Source organism: Ictidomys tridecemlineatus, chromosome 3, assembly GCF_052094955.1.
Source record: "Ictidomys tridecemlineatus isolate mIctTri1 chromosome 3, mIctTri1.hap1, whole genome shotgun sequence".
Classification (NCBI taxonomy): domain Eukaryota; kingdom Metazoa; phylum Chordata; class Mammalia; order Rodentia; family Sciuridae; genus Ictidomys; species Ictidomys tridecemlineatus.
In genome coordinates, this window is record NC_135479.1 from 43,209,987 (window position 1) to 43,226,350 (window position 16,364).

At 36.0% G+C, this 16,364-nt stretch overlaps 1 protein-coding gene across 3 annotated transcripts in view; it reads right to left on the reverse strand.

The window, feature by feature from the left end:
* The window catches only part of Ssh2 (slingshot protein phosphatase 2), a 254,433-nt gene that overhangs the window by 177,825 nt on the left and 60,244 nt on the right, over nt 1–16,364 (reverse strand). For 2 of the 3 annotated variants that reach the window (XM_078042588.1, XM_040269241.2), the window contains exon 2: nt 4,913–4,993. The exons of the other annotated variant lie outside the window; for it this stretch is intronic. In XM_078042588.1, the coding sequence (XP_077898714.1) occupies nt 4,913–4,993 (81 nt within the window). The remainder of the gene's footprint in view (nt 1–4,912; nt 4,994–16,364) is intronic. 3 annotated transcript variants of the gene reach the window in all.

A 16,364-nucleotide genomic window follows, 5' to 3' on the forward strand; every position in this document is an offset into this window, starting at 1 on the left:
GTCTGGGGTGTAGCTCATTGGTGGAGCATGTAAGGCCCTAAGTTCTATGCCCCAAAACAAAACAAATGTAAAAGTATTTTAAACATTATATATATAAAACTCTGGCCTCATTCAGGCTAGGTAGGTAAGCACTCTACCATTGAGCTACATCTCTAGCCTAAACCAAATAATTCTTTTTTTTTTTTTTACTTGTAAATGGACACAATACCTTTATTTTATTTATTTTTTTTTATGTGCTGCCAGAGAACGAACCCAAGCATGCTAGGCAACCGCTCTACCAAAAAGCTATAACCCCGGCCCTAAACCAAATAATTCTTACATTTTTTTCCTTTCTTTTTGTCTTTTCCCATTTGATTCTAGAAAGTGGACTTTTTTTTTCCCTATTTTTTGTAATAACACAAAAGGCTAATATATCTCTTCCTTTCACTGGTCTATTCAATCATAAAAGGTTTTTTGATTGCATAGAAGGAAAATGCATTCCCTACAAAGTTATAATAAACCAAGCAAAGGTATAAAACAGAACATAAAAATAGTATGACACCTACGTGTCCCTCTTCCTATCTAGTCAGGTAGTGTTGGGGGTCAAAAGAATAGGGAAGCTGGGCGCAGTGGTGCACACTTGTAATCCCAGAGTCTTGGGAGGCTAAAACAGAAGGATTGCAAGTTCAAAGCCAGCCTCAGCAATGGCGAGGCACTAAGCACCTCTAAATAAAATAAAAATAGGGCTAGGGATGTTGCTCAGTGGTCCAGTGCCCTCGAGTTCAATCTCCAGTACCAAAAAAAAAAAAAAAAGGTATATTAGAGAAATAAAGAATAGGAAATAAACTAATACAACATATAAGCTATTTCTGAGGAAGAGATGATAATGCAATAATAATGAATCTGGTTGTTCCTAGCTGAACTTCCATAAGCACAATAATTGGAATACTAGCTTCTCCACAGTATTCTTTTCTTCTACTCTTTTCTTCTTTTAGGCTGGATAGCAGTAGATAAGGTTCTTGAGGTTCCTATTTGTTCCCCCATCCCTTAGGAGACCCAGTGGCTACACCAGTACACCAACCTGCTCTAGTCACTACCTACATTTTTTATCTGGAGCCAAAGTAAAACTCCTGCAATGAGGGCCATTATCTCCTTGTGACCTCTACCAGTCTACTGTCACCCTGTCCTTCTCTCCAACAACCTTGTGCACAATAGCGTCTAGCCATTATCTGGCACCATGGAAGCTGAGTGGAATCAGAGAAGGGGTAGGGGCTCCTTGATACTCCTTCTCTTCCCGGAAAGTCTCAGGAGATCTAAGGCAGGCATTCATCCAGCCAAATTTCCTTCCACTTATCCAGATTTCTTCTTTTCTTTCCATGTTTTGCATGTAATGATTTTCCCCTCTATTTTTCATGGCTTTCCATGAAACTAACTTGTTGACATATAGACTATATAATCTCAAACATAGATTTTTAAAAAAATTTTTAGGCCAAACCTCCACAGATCTTTGCCCAGTGATTTGTGCATTTGGTGAATGAATACAACTAATCAATTTTCACACTTTAATTACCCCAGGACACAGAACAAATCTTCAAATGAGAAAAAGGTATGCTATGTTTGTAAGCTTCAATCTGATATATAGCCAACTTGAACCACCCATAAAATAAGGGGGAAAAATTCAGAGTAGTCCAGTTTCCTATGGAGTGTGGCAGTACAAAATAAACTTGCCAGGATTGAAGAGAAAGTTCTTTAGTTACTAACTTAATCTTTTACTCTTCCTCTTTTCATCAGTATTTCTATTTTAAATAGTTATCAAGATCCCACATCTTGAATGCATAAAGAAATTGTGGTACATACACACAATGGAATATTACTCAGCCTTAAAGAAGAATGAAATTATGGCATTTGCAGGTAAATGGAGAATATCATGCTAAGTGAAATAAGCCAATCCCCAAAAAACCAAAGGCCAAATGTTTTCTCTGATAAGCAGATGCTGATTCACAGTGGAAGTGGGGTAGAGAATGAAGGAACTTTGGATGTACAGAGAGGAGTGAGGGGAGGGGTGGGATGGGAAGATAAAATGAAACAGATATTATTACCCTATATACATGTATGATTACACTACTGGTGTGACTCTGCACCATGTACAGCCAGAGGAATGAGAAGTTATGCTCCATTTGTGTACAATGGGTCAAAATGCATTCTACTGTTGTGTAAAACTAATTAGAACACATTTTTTAAAAATTTGATCTCACATCACTTCCTTAAAGAAAATTAAATAATGGGGATTTCAAGCAATTGTTCTACAAATCACCCCTTTCCCCCAAAGTAAGTTAAGCCTTCATATTAGGAAGAAATGCTTCAATCCTGTTTGATATGGGAGTGGAATAATAAGAGAAAAGGGACAAGGGAACTACTCTGATTAAGCAAAACAGGAGGATCCAATACCTTCAAAGAACTAGTCAATTCATGTAACCACTCTTGCCTCTTGAAGAGGAAAACCTGGGCTGGGGATGTGGTTCAAGCGGTAGCGTGCTCGCCTGGCATGCATGTGGCCCGGGTTCGATCCTCAGCACCACATACAAACAAAGATGTTGTGTCCGCCAAAAACTAAGAAATAAATATTAAAAAAAAAATTCTCTCTCTCTCTCTCAAAAAAAAATTAAAAAAAGAGGAAAAACCTAATAAACCTGACTTAAATGAATGAAAGTTCTGACAATGAAATAAAGCAAAGAATAATCTGTTAATACATATACTTAACTGTTTCTAAGGAAGAAAACATATTAAAACTAGAGTCACCCTTTCCTTGCATGTCCAACTTCATAAAAATACTTTCTATGTAGATTCTCATGCATGGGTTCCTTCAAGACAAAATCAGCAAAAACAGTAAGTCCTTTCAAGTCTAGGACTCTAATGCCCATCAAACAAAATGAATTTTGTAGGATACTACATAAGGAGCCTGGCACATATTTCATCAATGATGCTGCCCTCTGGTAATGAGTTCATTAAGAGTTGTCAGCTGAGATGTGATGTCAGCACTGTCCCTGCTTATCACACAACCCTGGGCAAAGAACAGAACCTTTCCACATTTGGCTTGGCATCTGCAAAATGTTAATAATAGAAGAGTGTTCATGTGAATTCATCAGTTAATATTTGTAAGACTTAGGGACATGAATACCACTTCAGCTATTGGTGAGTAACAATAAGTGAATTTATGCCATTTCAGACTTTTCATCACCATGAAATGAAGTACAACTGGGTAAGTTGAAATAATTAGTGACTAAAGTCCTAAAATTGTGTCAGGAAGATGAAGACAGGTTAAGAGCAGGCAGCACTATGGTGACATACATGAAAAGCACAGATTACTTGGAGAGAGAGTGTTTATGAATGCTACTATGCATAGTAAACAACGCAAAACAGAATTTAGCTTTGATGGTCAAAGTGTCTAGAACTCTGTCACAACTATGTGTTGGCAGAGATTAGGTTCAGTAAAATCATGGGAAAAAAGTCAAATCAGTCAAAACCAATTCAGCCTATATACAGCATGTTGTATTAACTATACTTTTTAGCTTATTAAGCAGGATTTATTATATAGCAAGACACAGAACAAATCTTCAAATGAGAAAAAGGTATGCCATGTTTGTAAGCTTCAATCTGATATAGAGCCAACTTGAACCACCCATAAAATAAGGGGGAAAAATTCAGAGTAGTCCAATTTCCTATGGGGTGTGACAGTACAAAATAAACTTGCCATTCCAAATCTGCATTAAGCTTCATGGCAAAAAAGCAGCACATCTCCAACTGAGACTTTTACTTAGAAAAATTGGGAAGCAAAGGGATAAAAACATTAAGCCAGGTATCTAGGTTGAAAGGAGAAGCTGAGGGCAGAGACCAGGGCCTTTCATAGAATTAGTCGTCTCAATTTCTAATCCTCATTAACATAACTGTGACTGGATCTGCATTCTTCTGGCCCAAACCCTCATAGATTTTCTTTCTTTGTCATCCTCACACTCCCTGCTTCTTTCTTTTTTTCCTTCCTTTTGCCCCCCTTTTTTTCCTTCCTTTCTTCCCTCACTTCCCTTTCCTTTTTTCTCTTCCTTCCTTCTTTTGTCCAGAAACTTGTCTTTCCCTGTCTTTTGTCTAGAGATGCATATCTTTAATTGACAATTATACAGCTTACTCATTTTCCCTACCCATTGCTTTTCCTTTCCCTTTCTCCAGGGTATTTCTAGCATCCCTTTAAGGAGAACAATGTGTATAACGACCGGGCCATTTGATACATGGGAAATTTACTCATATCTCAGGATATACTGAAAATCTCCAGATTAATCTCACTGCCCATGGCAATACACAAAAAAAAAACCACTTAAAGTCATTCTCTAATATCAGCCTGACTCCTTGGGTAATTATGCTGAGGGCTGGATAGGATAAATAAAATGTATAACATCCAATGAAATATGATTAGGTAGTTTAATGTTCTACTTTTGAGACAATCCTATTTGGCTTTACATTATCAACAATCAGGACATGTTTGGCCTCTGTCATGGGGAATAAATGCCCACTGGCAGCACCAATATCAAGCAGTTGCCACAGGGACACTACTGAATTTTTTTAAATGTATGCATAAGGGGGAAAAACCACAAAGATAATCATATTCCTTAATAAAAGAGTCTCATCAAGGTTCCAGGATGCAATATTTTTTCCTACTTTCTTAGATATGCTTTAAGTAGAGATTACTATGCATATAAATATACTATATTATTTATATATAAACTCATTCCCAGTCATATTTCCCTCCCAGACTATTTGGCTGGATATGTTAAATAGGTGAAATAACAGAAACTATATCAGTTAAATTATTTAAGAACACATTTACCCAGAAATGTTTTAACTTGAATAACCAAAGGCTGTATAAAAATATATACCTACGTACATTGGAACCACTAAAAATTTCTGATTCTTCACATTCACAGCAAAGTAATGCTGCTGATTCAATATCTTCCAAATGAGAGTTCTGTAATGCAAACAAGATCATTTGAGAGATCCAGATGAATGGGCTCATAGCATGAGGGGAAAAGCAAGTTGAAATCACTTAGTGAGTGTTAGCTCAAAGGTGAAAAGCTGCAACTCTGATTAGAGATGGCTATTTTAGAGAGAATACAGCCATCAAGGTGACTAATTAGGTGGTTGGAAAATTGATTAAGGAACGTTTGATTAGCTGAAGCATTTTCTGTGGTTTCCCAATTTGGGCAATGCCCCCCGCCCCACCACACACACACTCCTGTAAACATGGTGCTACTAATCCTTCACATTCTAAATTCTTCCCAGACTAGGGATAGATTTGTATCCAATTATCTTTAATATAACATAGGGCCTGATTAGGGGATTGGACCACTAGTCTTGCCTCTTTAGACCTCTACTTACTTGCCTCTTTATAAGAAGAGCCAAAAGATGTACCCTACTCAAGTCTCCTGCCAGATGCCAGAAAACAACTTAAAACCTTTTCTTCCATTCTCCAATCTCTTTTTCAAAATCTGTCTAGGAGATAGATAAGAACAATGAGACAAGGGAGTGAAACAATTAGCTGGTGTAACATAAGAGTATTTTCCCTGTGACTAATAACACAAAACAGAAAAAGCTCCAACCCTGAACATTAGATTTCATTCAAATGTTTGCTGTCTGGGCAACAGCTGCTGGAAACGGAATTATCCTTAGATAAAGCATTGATACATATGCTTATGTCACCAAAACATCTCACTACTGTTGGCTAAAACTTAGTCATATATAATTACCTGATGGCTAGCCTACTTGACACCTACTTTGATTTTTCGAAACAAGGCTGTGTTTTAACCTGCAGAATACCTGAGAAGATTGAGAGTGCAAATGAACTTGAGTGAAAGAAAGTTACTATTTCATTAATTGCCTTGTTCCTGGTTTAATTCCTTCTTACTTTTTTCTGTACTCCAATCCTTTGCCTATTTTTGATTTTCCTCCTCACAGACAAGTCTTACTGGCCATTATACCTTTCTCTTCATCTTTTAGAAAATAATCCCCCTGGCTTTTTTTTTTTTAAATAAATCAGTCTATAAAATACACAAAGACTTCTAGAAGTCACATTAAGAAAAGCCAAGGATTTGTAGGTGTGGTAGCATACACCTGTAACCCCAGGGACACAGGAGGCTAAGGCAGGAGGATTGCAAGTTCAAAGCCGCCTTAGCAACTTAGTGAGCCCTAAGCAATTTAGCAAGGTCCTGTCTCAACATTGAAAATTAAAAAAGGGATGGCAATGTAGCTCAATGGTAAAGCACTCCTGGGTTAAATTCACGTGCCAAAAAACAATTAATTTTAATTTTTTAAAAAGTAAGTAAAAAAAGAAAGGAAGTGAGCTAAGGTTAATAAAATATTTGATGGAATCAATAAGGTTGAAATCTCTGGATTTGATCCCCAGTACCACAAATTTTTTTTACAAAATTTTTTAAAATAATAAAAATAAGGTAGACATTAGAGTTGTTTTCAATTCTCCCAAACTCTCATACCATGATAATATAGATATTAAGCATATCAAAAATGATCACAGTACATACAAACTGAAAAGAGAAACTTATAAATTAATTAATCCAGATTACCTTTGTCAAGATCTTACAGTTTTCATTCATGTAAATATTTCTGCATATTTATGCTCTTTCAAAATGACCTTCAAGGAAAAAGTCCTGTAACCATGCCTGCATTTCTAAAGACTTTACCATATACTTATTAAAACAATTCATTAAGATACATTTAAGGGGCTGGGGCTGGGGCTCAGTGGTAGAGCGCTCCCCTAGCACATGCAAGGCCTTGGGTTCGATCCTCAGCACCACATAAAAATAAGTAAATAAAATAAAGAATAAAGGCATTGTGTCCAACTACACCTAAAAAATAAAAATAAAATAAATATATATAAAAAGATACATTTAAGGATACTGATAGAATTACAATATAACTGGTTCATGGAAAAAGAATTTACCTGCAACCAACATATTTATTGCTAAAGTGAATTATAAGGATCCTAAAGGAAAGCAAAGGACATTTCAAGGTCTTTTCCTTGCTTTCTGAACTACCTCATAATTCCAATTTCTAAGTTTTTCCTGAGTGAACTGTCTTGGTCATGACTGTATAAGACTTATTTGCAAGAATACAGGGATAAATGAATATTTAAGAACTCAATTACTAAAATTTAGCATGTTATTAAGTCAAATAAGAAAAAACATAGGATTAAATGGGTGCTAAAAGGAATCTATTTAACAGTTAATAGTTATTTCTGGGGGCTGGGATTATGTCTCAGAGGTAGAGTGCTTGCTTACCACATGTGAGGCACTGGATTCGATCCTTAGCACCACATAAAAATAAAACAAAGATATTGTGTCTACCTATAACTAAAAAGTAAATATTTTTTAAAAATTAAAAATAGCTAATTCTGATTTTAAAAATTTTTAGTAAGCTAGGAATAAAAGATACTTCCTTAATTCTCTCCCTTGTAGACTTTCAGATATAGTACCTCTCAGGTTGGTAGGGCCTTAACCTCAACCTGGTCTTGCCTTAAATTTATATTGTAGAAAATTCCCCTAATATTTTTTCTAGCATGAGAATGGTAATATTCCCTGGTTTACATTGTAGCTATCGATTCTCTTTTCTTTCTTTCCTTCTTTTTTTAAAAAATGCCCCCTTGGCCACTTCTCAAATTCCATTTAACTTTGTAAAGGACCAAATCAGGCTCATATTGTTGCTTGGGAAGCACCAAGCCTAAATCCTAAAGTAAACTGAGTTTATATCCTGGCTCTGCTACTTACTACGTATGTGCTCTTGAGGGCTGGGGCTGGGGCTCAGAGGTAGAGTGCTGGCTTAGACTGCGTGAGGCACTGGGTTTGATCCTAGCACCACACGAAAAAAAATATTGTGTCCACCTATAACTAAAAAATAAATATTAAAGGAATTGCTAGGAAGAAAAACATCTAAGCATAGTAAGAAGTTTCAATCCAGAAGAGCTCCTAAATAATAATTACCATAAAAAATGTTGCAATCTTTATATAGAATGTATGGTGTAAGAACTTATGTACTAAGAAGGGTGTTTTGAAAATTTAACTTTGTGGTTACCTAACAATTTGCAAGCAGAAATCTTTAGACACGATCCCACAAGACTCAAAACCTGTTACTACTGTTAAGTTTCTTTCATTGTATTCCTGTCACAAATTACATGATTTTAAGAAATAGAAAATTTATTGACTATTTCTTTTCTCTTTTCCATTAATCTTTCCCTTTCCTCCTTTTGTTTTTATACAAAATTCGGAAGGTGTTAGAGTATTTAAGTCTTCCTCCCACCCCTGTCTTTCTACCTCCTAGTTCTCCATAACCCTATTACCAGAAATAATTACTTTGTCAGTTTCTTAAGTACTATCCAGAAATAATCTATGTATATACAAGCATTACATGTCTATATGTCCTTTCTATAAAATATACAAATGGAAAGAAGTGTGTCTATTTTTCTGTCCTTGCCTTAATTTATCTTCATTTGACTATATTTTATTTACTTTTTGTGTGTGTGTGTGTGCGTGTGGGTTAAGTTGTCAAGACTGGCTTTGACCTTGTGATCCTTCTGCCTCATCCAGGTCACTGAGATTACAGGTATGTGTTACCACTTCTGGTATCATTTTATTATTAAAATTTTTTTTAATTGTAGAAAAATATCAGAAAATGTACAATCTTAACCATTTTAAGTATATAGTAGTTGCATACTCACATTATTAGAGCCAATCTCTATAACTTTTTCATCTCATAAAACTGAAATTCTATCCCCTTCTCTTAAACCTGGCAATAACCATTCACTTTTGTTTTTATAGATTTGTCTACTCAAGATAACTCATATATATGATTATACAGTATTTGTCTTCTTGAAACTGGCTTATTTCACTTACTATAATGTCTTCAAGGTTCATCCATGATGTAGTACATGTCAGAATTCCATTTATTTATTTATTATTCATTCACTGGAATTGATCACCCAGGGGACTTTGCCACTGAGCTACATTCCCAAACCTTTTTTAAAATTTTGATACAGGGTCTCATAAGTTGCTGAGTCTCACTAAGTTGGGCAGGCTGGACTCAAACTTGGGATCCTTCTGCCTCAGCTACCCAAATCACCAGGATTACAGGCATGCAACACTGCCTAGCAGAATTCTCTTATTTATTTATTTATTCATAAATTTTGATGGACCTTTATTTTATTTATTTTTACATGGTATTGAAGATCAAACCCAGTGCCTCACACATACTAGGCAAGCGCTCTACCATTGTGCCACAACCCCTGCCCGAATTCCCTTATTTTTAAAGGCAGAATTATATTCCATGGTATAGATATGCTATATTTTATTTATCCATTCATCCATATGGACATGTGTTTCACTGTTTTTATTGCCACATACTATTCCATTATATAGATATTCCACTCTTCAATTAATTGGTCTAGTCTCCTATTAATATATTCAGGTTATTTGTAATTATATTGTTTTCTAGTTTGCTGAAACAAATTACTATAAATTTGGTGGCTTAACATTTATTTATTATTTTGTAATCTAGGGATCAGGAGTTCTCAAATCAGTGTTGGAAGACCTGTGTTCCTTCTGAAGGATCTAGGAAAAAGTTATGAGCTAAACTGTGTATCCCAAAATTCTTATGTTGAAGTCCCAATTCCCTACATCTCAGAATGTCTGCATTTGGAATCAAGGTCTTTAAAGGGGCACTTAAATTAAAATGAAGTTTAATAACCTAATGGGTAGGCCTAATCCAGTATGACTGGGTTCTTAAAAGAGATTAGAACTATAGGGTGCAGTAATGCACACCTGTAATCCCAGTGACTCAGGAGGCTGAGGCAGAAGGATTACAAATTTGAGGACAGCCTCAGCAATTTACCAAGACCCTATCTCAAAAAGGGTTAGGGATACAGCTCAGTGGTAAAGCACCTACCTATGGGTTCTATTCCAGTATCCCCAACCAAAAAAAACAAACAAAAAAAATGTGAAGAAGAGATTAAGACAAACATATAGGAAAGCACTGGATAGGGAGAAGATAGGGAGAAAACAGTCATCTATAAGCCAAGAAGAGTGGCCTGGGGGTTGGGGGAAATCAACCCTACCACCACCTTGATGGCATTCTTTAGCCTCCAAAACCATGAGGAAATAAATTTCTGCTGTTTAAGATACCAGTCTATGTAACTTGTTATGGCAGTCCTAACAATTAATACAAGTAGAATCTATTTTCTTGCCTTTTCCAGCAACTAGAGGCTGTCCACATTCCTTGACTTGTGGCTCCTTTGCCCCATCTTCATACTCAGCAAAGGTAGAGTAACTTCTAATATTACATGAATCTAACCTCCTCTTCTGTATCCTCCTCTACTTCTAACAACCCTTGTGATAGATTATATTGCTTCCTACCCTTATAATCCAGGAGGATCATCTCCCTATTTTTAAAGCTATATGATTAACAACCTTAATTCCATCTGCAGCTTTAATTTCTCCTATATCATGTAATGTAAAACATTCACAGGTTCACAGAGAATTAGGTTGAGACTCTCTTTTGGGGGGGCCATTCCGCCTACTAGGGTAATCTTCTCTGAAGGTTTTTCTGAGAAAAACAATATTTTTAAACAATTGTTTTTTAGAACCAATTTTCATACCATTACATTGGGAAGCACAAATTAATTAAGTGCAATGTAATGGGAAACATTATAGCTATGTATTTTATATATGAAGAGAAGGCTAAAATTTTAGAAGGAGCAGCAGCATGTTTAAAATTGCTATTTGTGAAGAGTGATGGTGATTTGGATTTGAACCAATTATAGTATATTTACATAGGCCTCTTTATGATTAATGGTACAGACCTACCAGATAATTGTCTAGTATGAAAAATAAAATGTGTTTACTGAAGTACAGAAATAATTAGGCTGAATCAATTCAAAAATTTAAACCAGGAAAAAACTGGGTGGTACCTCTTCTAGATACCCACAGTTGTTGTACCCCCCCCTCAGGTATAGATGGACACAATACCTTTATTTAATTTTTATGTGGTGCTGAGGATCGAACCCAGTGCCTGCCTTCCACATGTGAGGCGAGTGCTCTACCACTGAGCTACAGCCCCAGCCCTAGTTGCTATATCTCTAGGGCCTGCCACATAGTAGGCATTCCACAGATGTTCAATCAATAAGTGACTTAGTCTTAGTCATTGCAATTCTTTCTTGTTGCCAATAAAATTAATTGAAGATGAATTATAATTTTTTGTATATAGGTATGATTAAGAGACTAACAATCTGGGCTGGGGATGTGACTCAGCAGTAAAGTACTTGCCTGACATGCATGAAGTCCTGGGTTCAAATCCCTATGCCAAAAAAAAAAAAAGACTAACATTTCTCATTCTCCTAAACACATGATTTTTGTCTTTTTATTAGTTATAGTAGCAACTGCTCCTACTAGAAGAGCCAGTTGGTTACATGAAACACTGCCTTCCTTGGACTCCAAATCAACATGGAGGCTTTAAGCCAAAAGAACATCTTCATTTCTCAGAGCTACTTAGCAGGTTGGACTGTCAGTGGTTGAGGCAGTTAGGGTACCCATGCCAGAGTACTCTCTGCCTTTCGCCTGCAGTATGTCCATTTCATTTGCAAAGGTAATGCTGTCTACCGCTTTACATGTAACAGAGCTGTATCATGGTAACTGCACTTGTTGTTCCCTTCAGAAGGAACATATCTTTCAATTAGAATCTTATCCATTCTTCAAACCATCTCTCAAATCCCAGAATTTCATGAAGCTTCAAAATGATGATTTTAGCCTGATTGAAGTGGGAGCTTCCCTCTAAGCCTTGACTGCAAGGAAGAGGCTAGCAAACTATAACCTATAGGCCAAAATCATCTAGCAATTATCTTTAGGGTGTTTTTAATATAGCCAGCAAGCTAAAAAATGGTTTTCAAATTTATAAAGAACTATTATTTTTTAAAAAGGGCAAAGAAGGGGGCTTAGGATGTGGCTCAAGTGGTAGTGCGTTCACCTGGCATGCGTGAGGCAATGGGTTCGATCCTCAGCACCACATAAAAAATAAAATAAAATAAAGATATTGTGTCCACCTAAAAAAAAAAAAAAGCTAAAAAATATTTTTTAAAAAGGGCAAAGAAGAATGAATATTCAACAGAGACTGTATGTGGTCACAAAGCCTAAAATATGCACCATCTGGCTTTTAACAGAAAAAGTTTGTTGACCCTGGCTTGTAGCACATAATTTAGCCTAATGATAAATTGCCTAGAACTGTTCTGTAATCTATGCATGAACTTGTTTCCCTGTGGCAGATCCTCTTTGTTGTTTACCAAGTAGTCATCTGTTTTAGTCAGCTTTTTCACTGCTGTGACTAAAGGACCTGACCAGCACAACTGTAAGGGAGGTGTCAGAGATCTTAGTCCAGAGAAGGCTAGCTCCATTCCTGGGGCTTGAGGTGGGGCAGAACATCATGGTGGAGTGTGTGGCAGAAGGAAGCAGCATCATAGTCATCAAGAAGCAGAGAGACTCCAGCTCAGATACAAAATATACCCCACAGCCACACCCCCAATTAACCACTTCCTCCAGCCACACCTCACCTGCCTTTAGTTTCCACTCAGTTCACTGACTGGGTTAAGAAACTCACAATCCAATAACTTCTCCTCTGAACCTTCTTGCATTGTCTCGCACGTGAACTTTTGGGGGACACCTCACATCCAAACCATAACAACATCTCTTACTTTTCTCACCTACCAGGTTCCACTACTCTGACAGACAACGCCAGATACTTGCCTTTTCAGCCTCCGTGGAACCCAATGCTTAGTCATATATCCTAATTCAGGACATAAAACTTGAGAGTAAGTTTGCCATGGGCTTGTGGGAAAGGCTTTCCACATTGATTAAGGAGACCTGAGGGAAGAAATTGATGTTTCCATGCCTTTGGAAGTAGCTGTGCACAGATAATAATGTCTAGAGCTATGGTAACCATTTTGTGACCTCAAAAGGAGAGGCCCAAGGACAAAAGGCAAAATGCAAAAGACGGCAAAGTAGAAAACATGGAAAGAACCTAGAACCCTGAAAACAGCATGAACCACTGCATCAACTCAGAAGCTACTTTGCCTCCAGGCTTCTGATATTAAAAATGTCAGTTTACCCCACTTTTTGAATTAAATTAAATTAAATTAAATAGGGTATTCTAGGGCTGGGGATGTGGCTCAAGTGGTAGCGTGCTCGCCTGGTATGCGTGCGGCCCGGGTTCGATCCTTAGCACCACATACCAACAAAGATGTTGTGTCCGCCAAGAACTGAAAAATAAATATTAAAAATTCTCTCTCTACCTCTCTCTCTCTCTCCTCTCTCACTCTCTCTTTAAAAATAAATAAATAAATAAACAAACAAATAAATAAATAAATAAATAGGGTATTCTAAATCTTTCAACAGAAAGAATCCTAACTCCATAAGCAGATCTTGTACACTTGGAGAATAGGGCACCGCATATTCTCTGCCTGATTTCTGTAGCTTATACACTGCTGTGCCTGCTGGAATCCAATCATTTTGTGAGTAATGACTTTGAAAAACTTATTACCCATAGAGTTTGAAAAGATTCCCAAGTATACAAAAGCAATTGGAGGCCAATTTCTCTGAAAATAATTTTGTTGGATAACTACCACAAGCAGTCCACTTATTATCTCCTTTAATCCTAAAACAATCCAGTGAGTTTATACACTCCAAACCATCATTAAACCTAAGAGGCAAAGATTTTTTTTATCTTATGTAAAACATTCATACTCTTCCACTATCTTTCCCTTCCACTTCTAGGTCTTATTGCACACAATTAACAGTGGTAATAAAACATTTTACTTCTTATTTTTTGAACGTTCATATATGACAGTAGCTCAGATCCCAACAAATGCCATAATACTTTCAGTAGCAAATTCATACCCTCATACAAAGATCTGAACTTTTTTTTTTTAATCCCACCAAACCTTTTTATCTTGTTGAGGTTGTTTTGGTTTTTATACTTTTTCCCTCAACTTTTTCTACTTTTACTCTCTGCCCAAAATTAAAGTCTTCTAAGCAGTTTTTCTTAAAGTGTGATTCCCAGACTACCACCAGCAGCATCTGCGAATTCATTAGAAATGCAAAATCTTGCCCCCAATACTATAAAATAAAATTTTAAAAACTGGAGGTAGGGCCCAGAAATGTGTTTTTAACAAGACTTCTATGTGATTGAGATATGCATTAAAGTTTCAGAACCACTGGCATAAAGTATGCCTGCAGGTAACATTTTAATCACTGCATTAAAACCAGAACGATACAATCACATCATTCCCCTGAAAACAATTAAGCAGTAGGACTCTAAATTCTAGTGATTTCTCCAGGCACAGAAGAAATAGTTTTTCTACAACCAAATTTGAAGTAAGAGATAAATGTCTTCTCTATGGTATATACTTCACTCAGATACAGAAATAGACTTAAAATTCTAAAATCATAAGTCTATAATTTAAAAAGTGTGAAGTAATTCCTGCAACTAAAGATTGTTACAGCACCACAAAGATCACTGCTGCTGTCCTGAGAGATAACCATATTTATTATTTTAACATCCAAGCTTAGAGGGAAGAAAAAGAAACACTCCTTAAACTTAACCTGGAAAATTAGGGAGCCCCAGTTGGAAAGCTTTAAACTCCAATTTCAATTTAATCTATAAAGCAATGAAAGATCAGGGATAGGGAGCACTTGAGATTCAAACTCTCCCTGTGGATAACTTATTATCAAAATTAAAATACACAGCATCATTTGTCAGACATCTAAGTAAGGATTCCAACAAATGCCATAATACTTTCAGTAGCAAATTCATAGTCTCATACAAAGATCTGAACATTTTTTTTTAAATCCCACCAAACCTTGTTATCTTGTTGAGGTTGTTTTGGTTTTTATACTTTTTCCTCAAATTTAAGTAAGGAAGAACCATAGATACCAAGTAGAAATAAGGATAACTCTAAAAAATTATTCTTGGAAGAGGAATAAGACTTTGTGGGCCTTAATTCTACTAGATATTTCACTAAATTCAACATATATTTTTTAACTTAGGGTAAACAGAAACAGTTGAACATGGAGAAAAAACAGTAAAGAGGTCTGGAACAAAGTCTATTTGTGACTAATTAAAAATTAGTACTCTCATAAGAATAACAAAGAATAAAGGACAACAAATTTACAACGATCAAAAATAAGGGAGCTGGGCTGGGGATGTGGCTCAAGCAGTAGCGTGCTCGTCTGGCATGAGCACGGCACTAGGTTCGATCCTCAGCACCACATACAAATAAAGATGTGCCCGCCGAAAACTAAAAAATAAATATTAAAAAAATTCTCTCTCTCTCTAAAAAAAATAATAAAATAAAATAAAATAAGGGAGTAAAGGAAACTGCTGAAAAATGTTGAGACCAGTACAGAAAAACAGAAACAAGCAGTTTCCAATTTATACAAAATTATTCAGAAATTTATGTGCATTCTCACAGAAACATTCCTAAATTACACTTAGATTTCTAAATATGCAATTCATAACAAAACCACCAAAAGGAAAGTGTATGTCTCCAGTGAGATGCAAAACAGCCATTCATGTATACAGGTTATTTAATTTACGTAGGAGAGCACTGCCTACATTTTATGAACACCTCTACAGTGTGACTCATACTAAGTATTATGGCAAATTGTGAAGAATAATCATCCACAAAAGCAAAATAATGTATTTGTAAAGACAGGGAAAAGCAAATAAGCCAGTGGTAGGTGTTTAATCCTTACTGAAAGTCCACAAAGAGAAAACTATGGCAGCAACATCTCAGAACTTCTAGTCATAGAATCTCAAGATATGAAAGAAAAACTTCAGGCTTATGTCTCTAGTTGCTAATTAAGAGGCTCACAAGTGAAATATTATCCACTCAGAGGCTGATTTGTCTCTATTTAGGCAAACCAAATGTTCTTTTCTATTCCATTTTTATTAGACCTCTGTTATTAACAAGTTAGCTGCTTATTTTTCTCCTGTTCTATGTAGAAGTTGTTGTTGTTGTTTTTTTAAATTTGTTCTGTCAACTTCATGAGATGAAAGCAGACTAATGAAAGGAAGTACTACAAATTTAACTCCAAGTGTGCTAAAAGCATATAACTCTTGTTGGCTCCATTTGTTAAATCACCCTATGTACTATCTTTATGGTCTTTATAACCTTAGAACTCTAGTTCTTTATTTTTCCAGACCAATATATGAGAACCATCTAAGGTTAAAAATAACCATCAATTTTCCCCAACTCCTACCACATAAATGCCTTGAAAAAAATGTTTGTG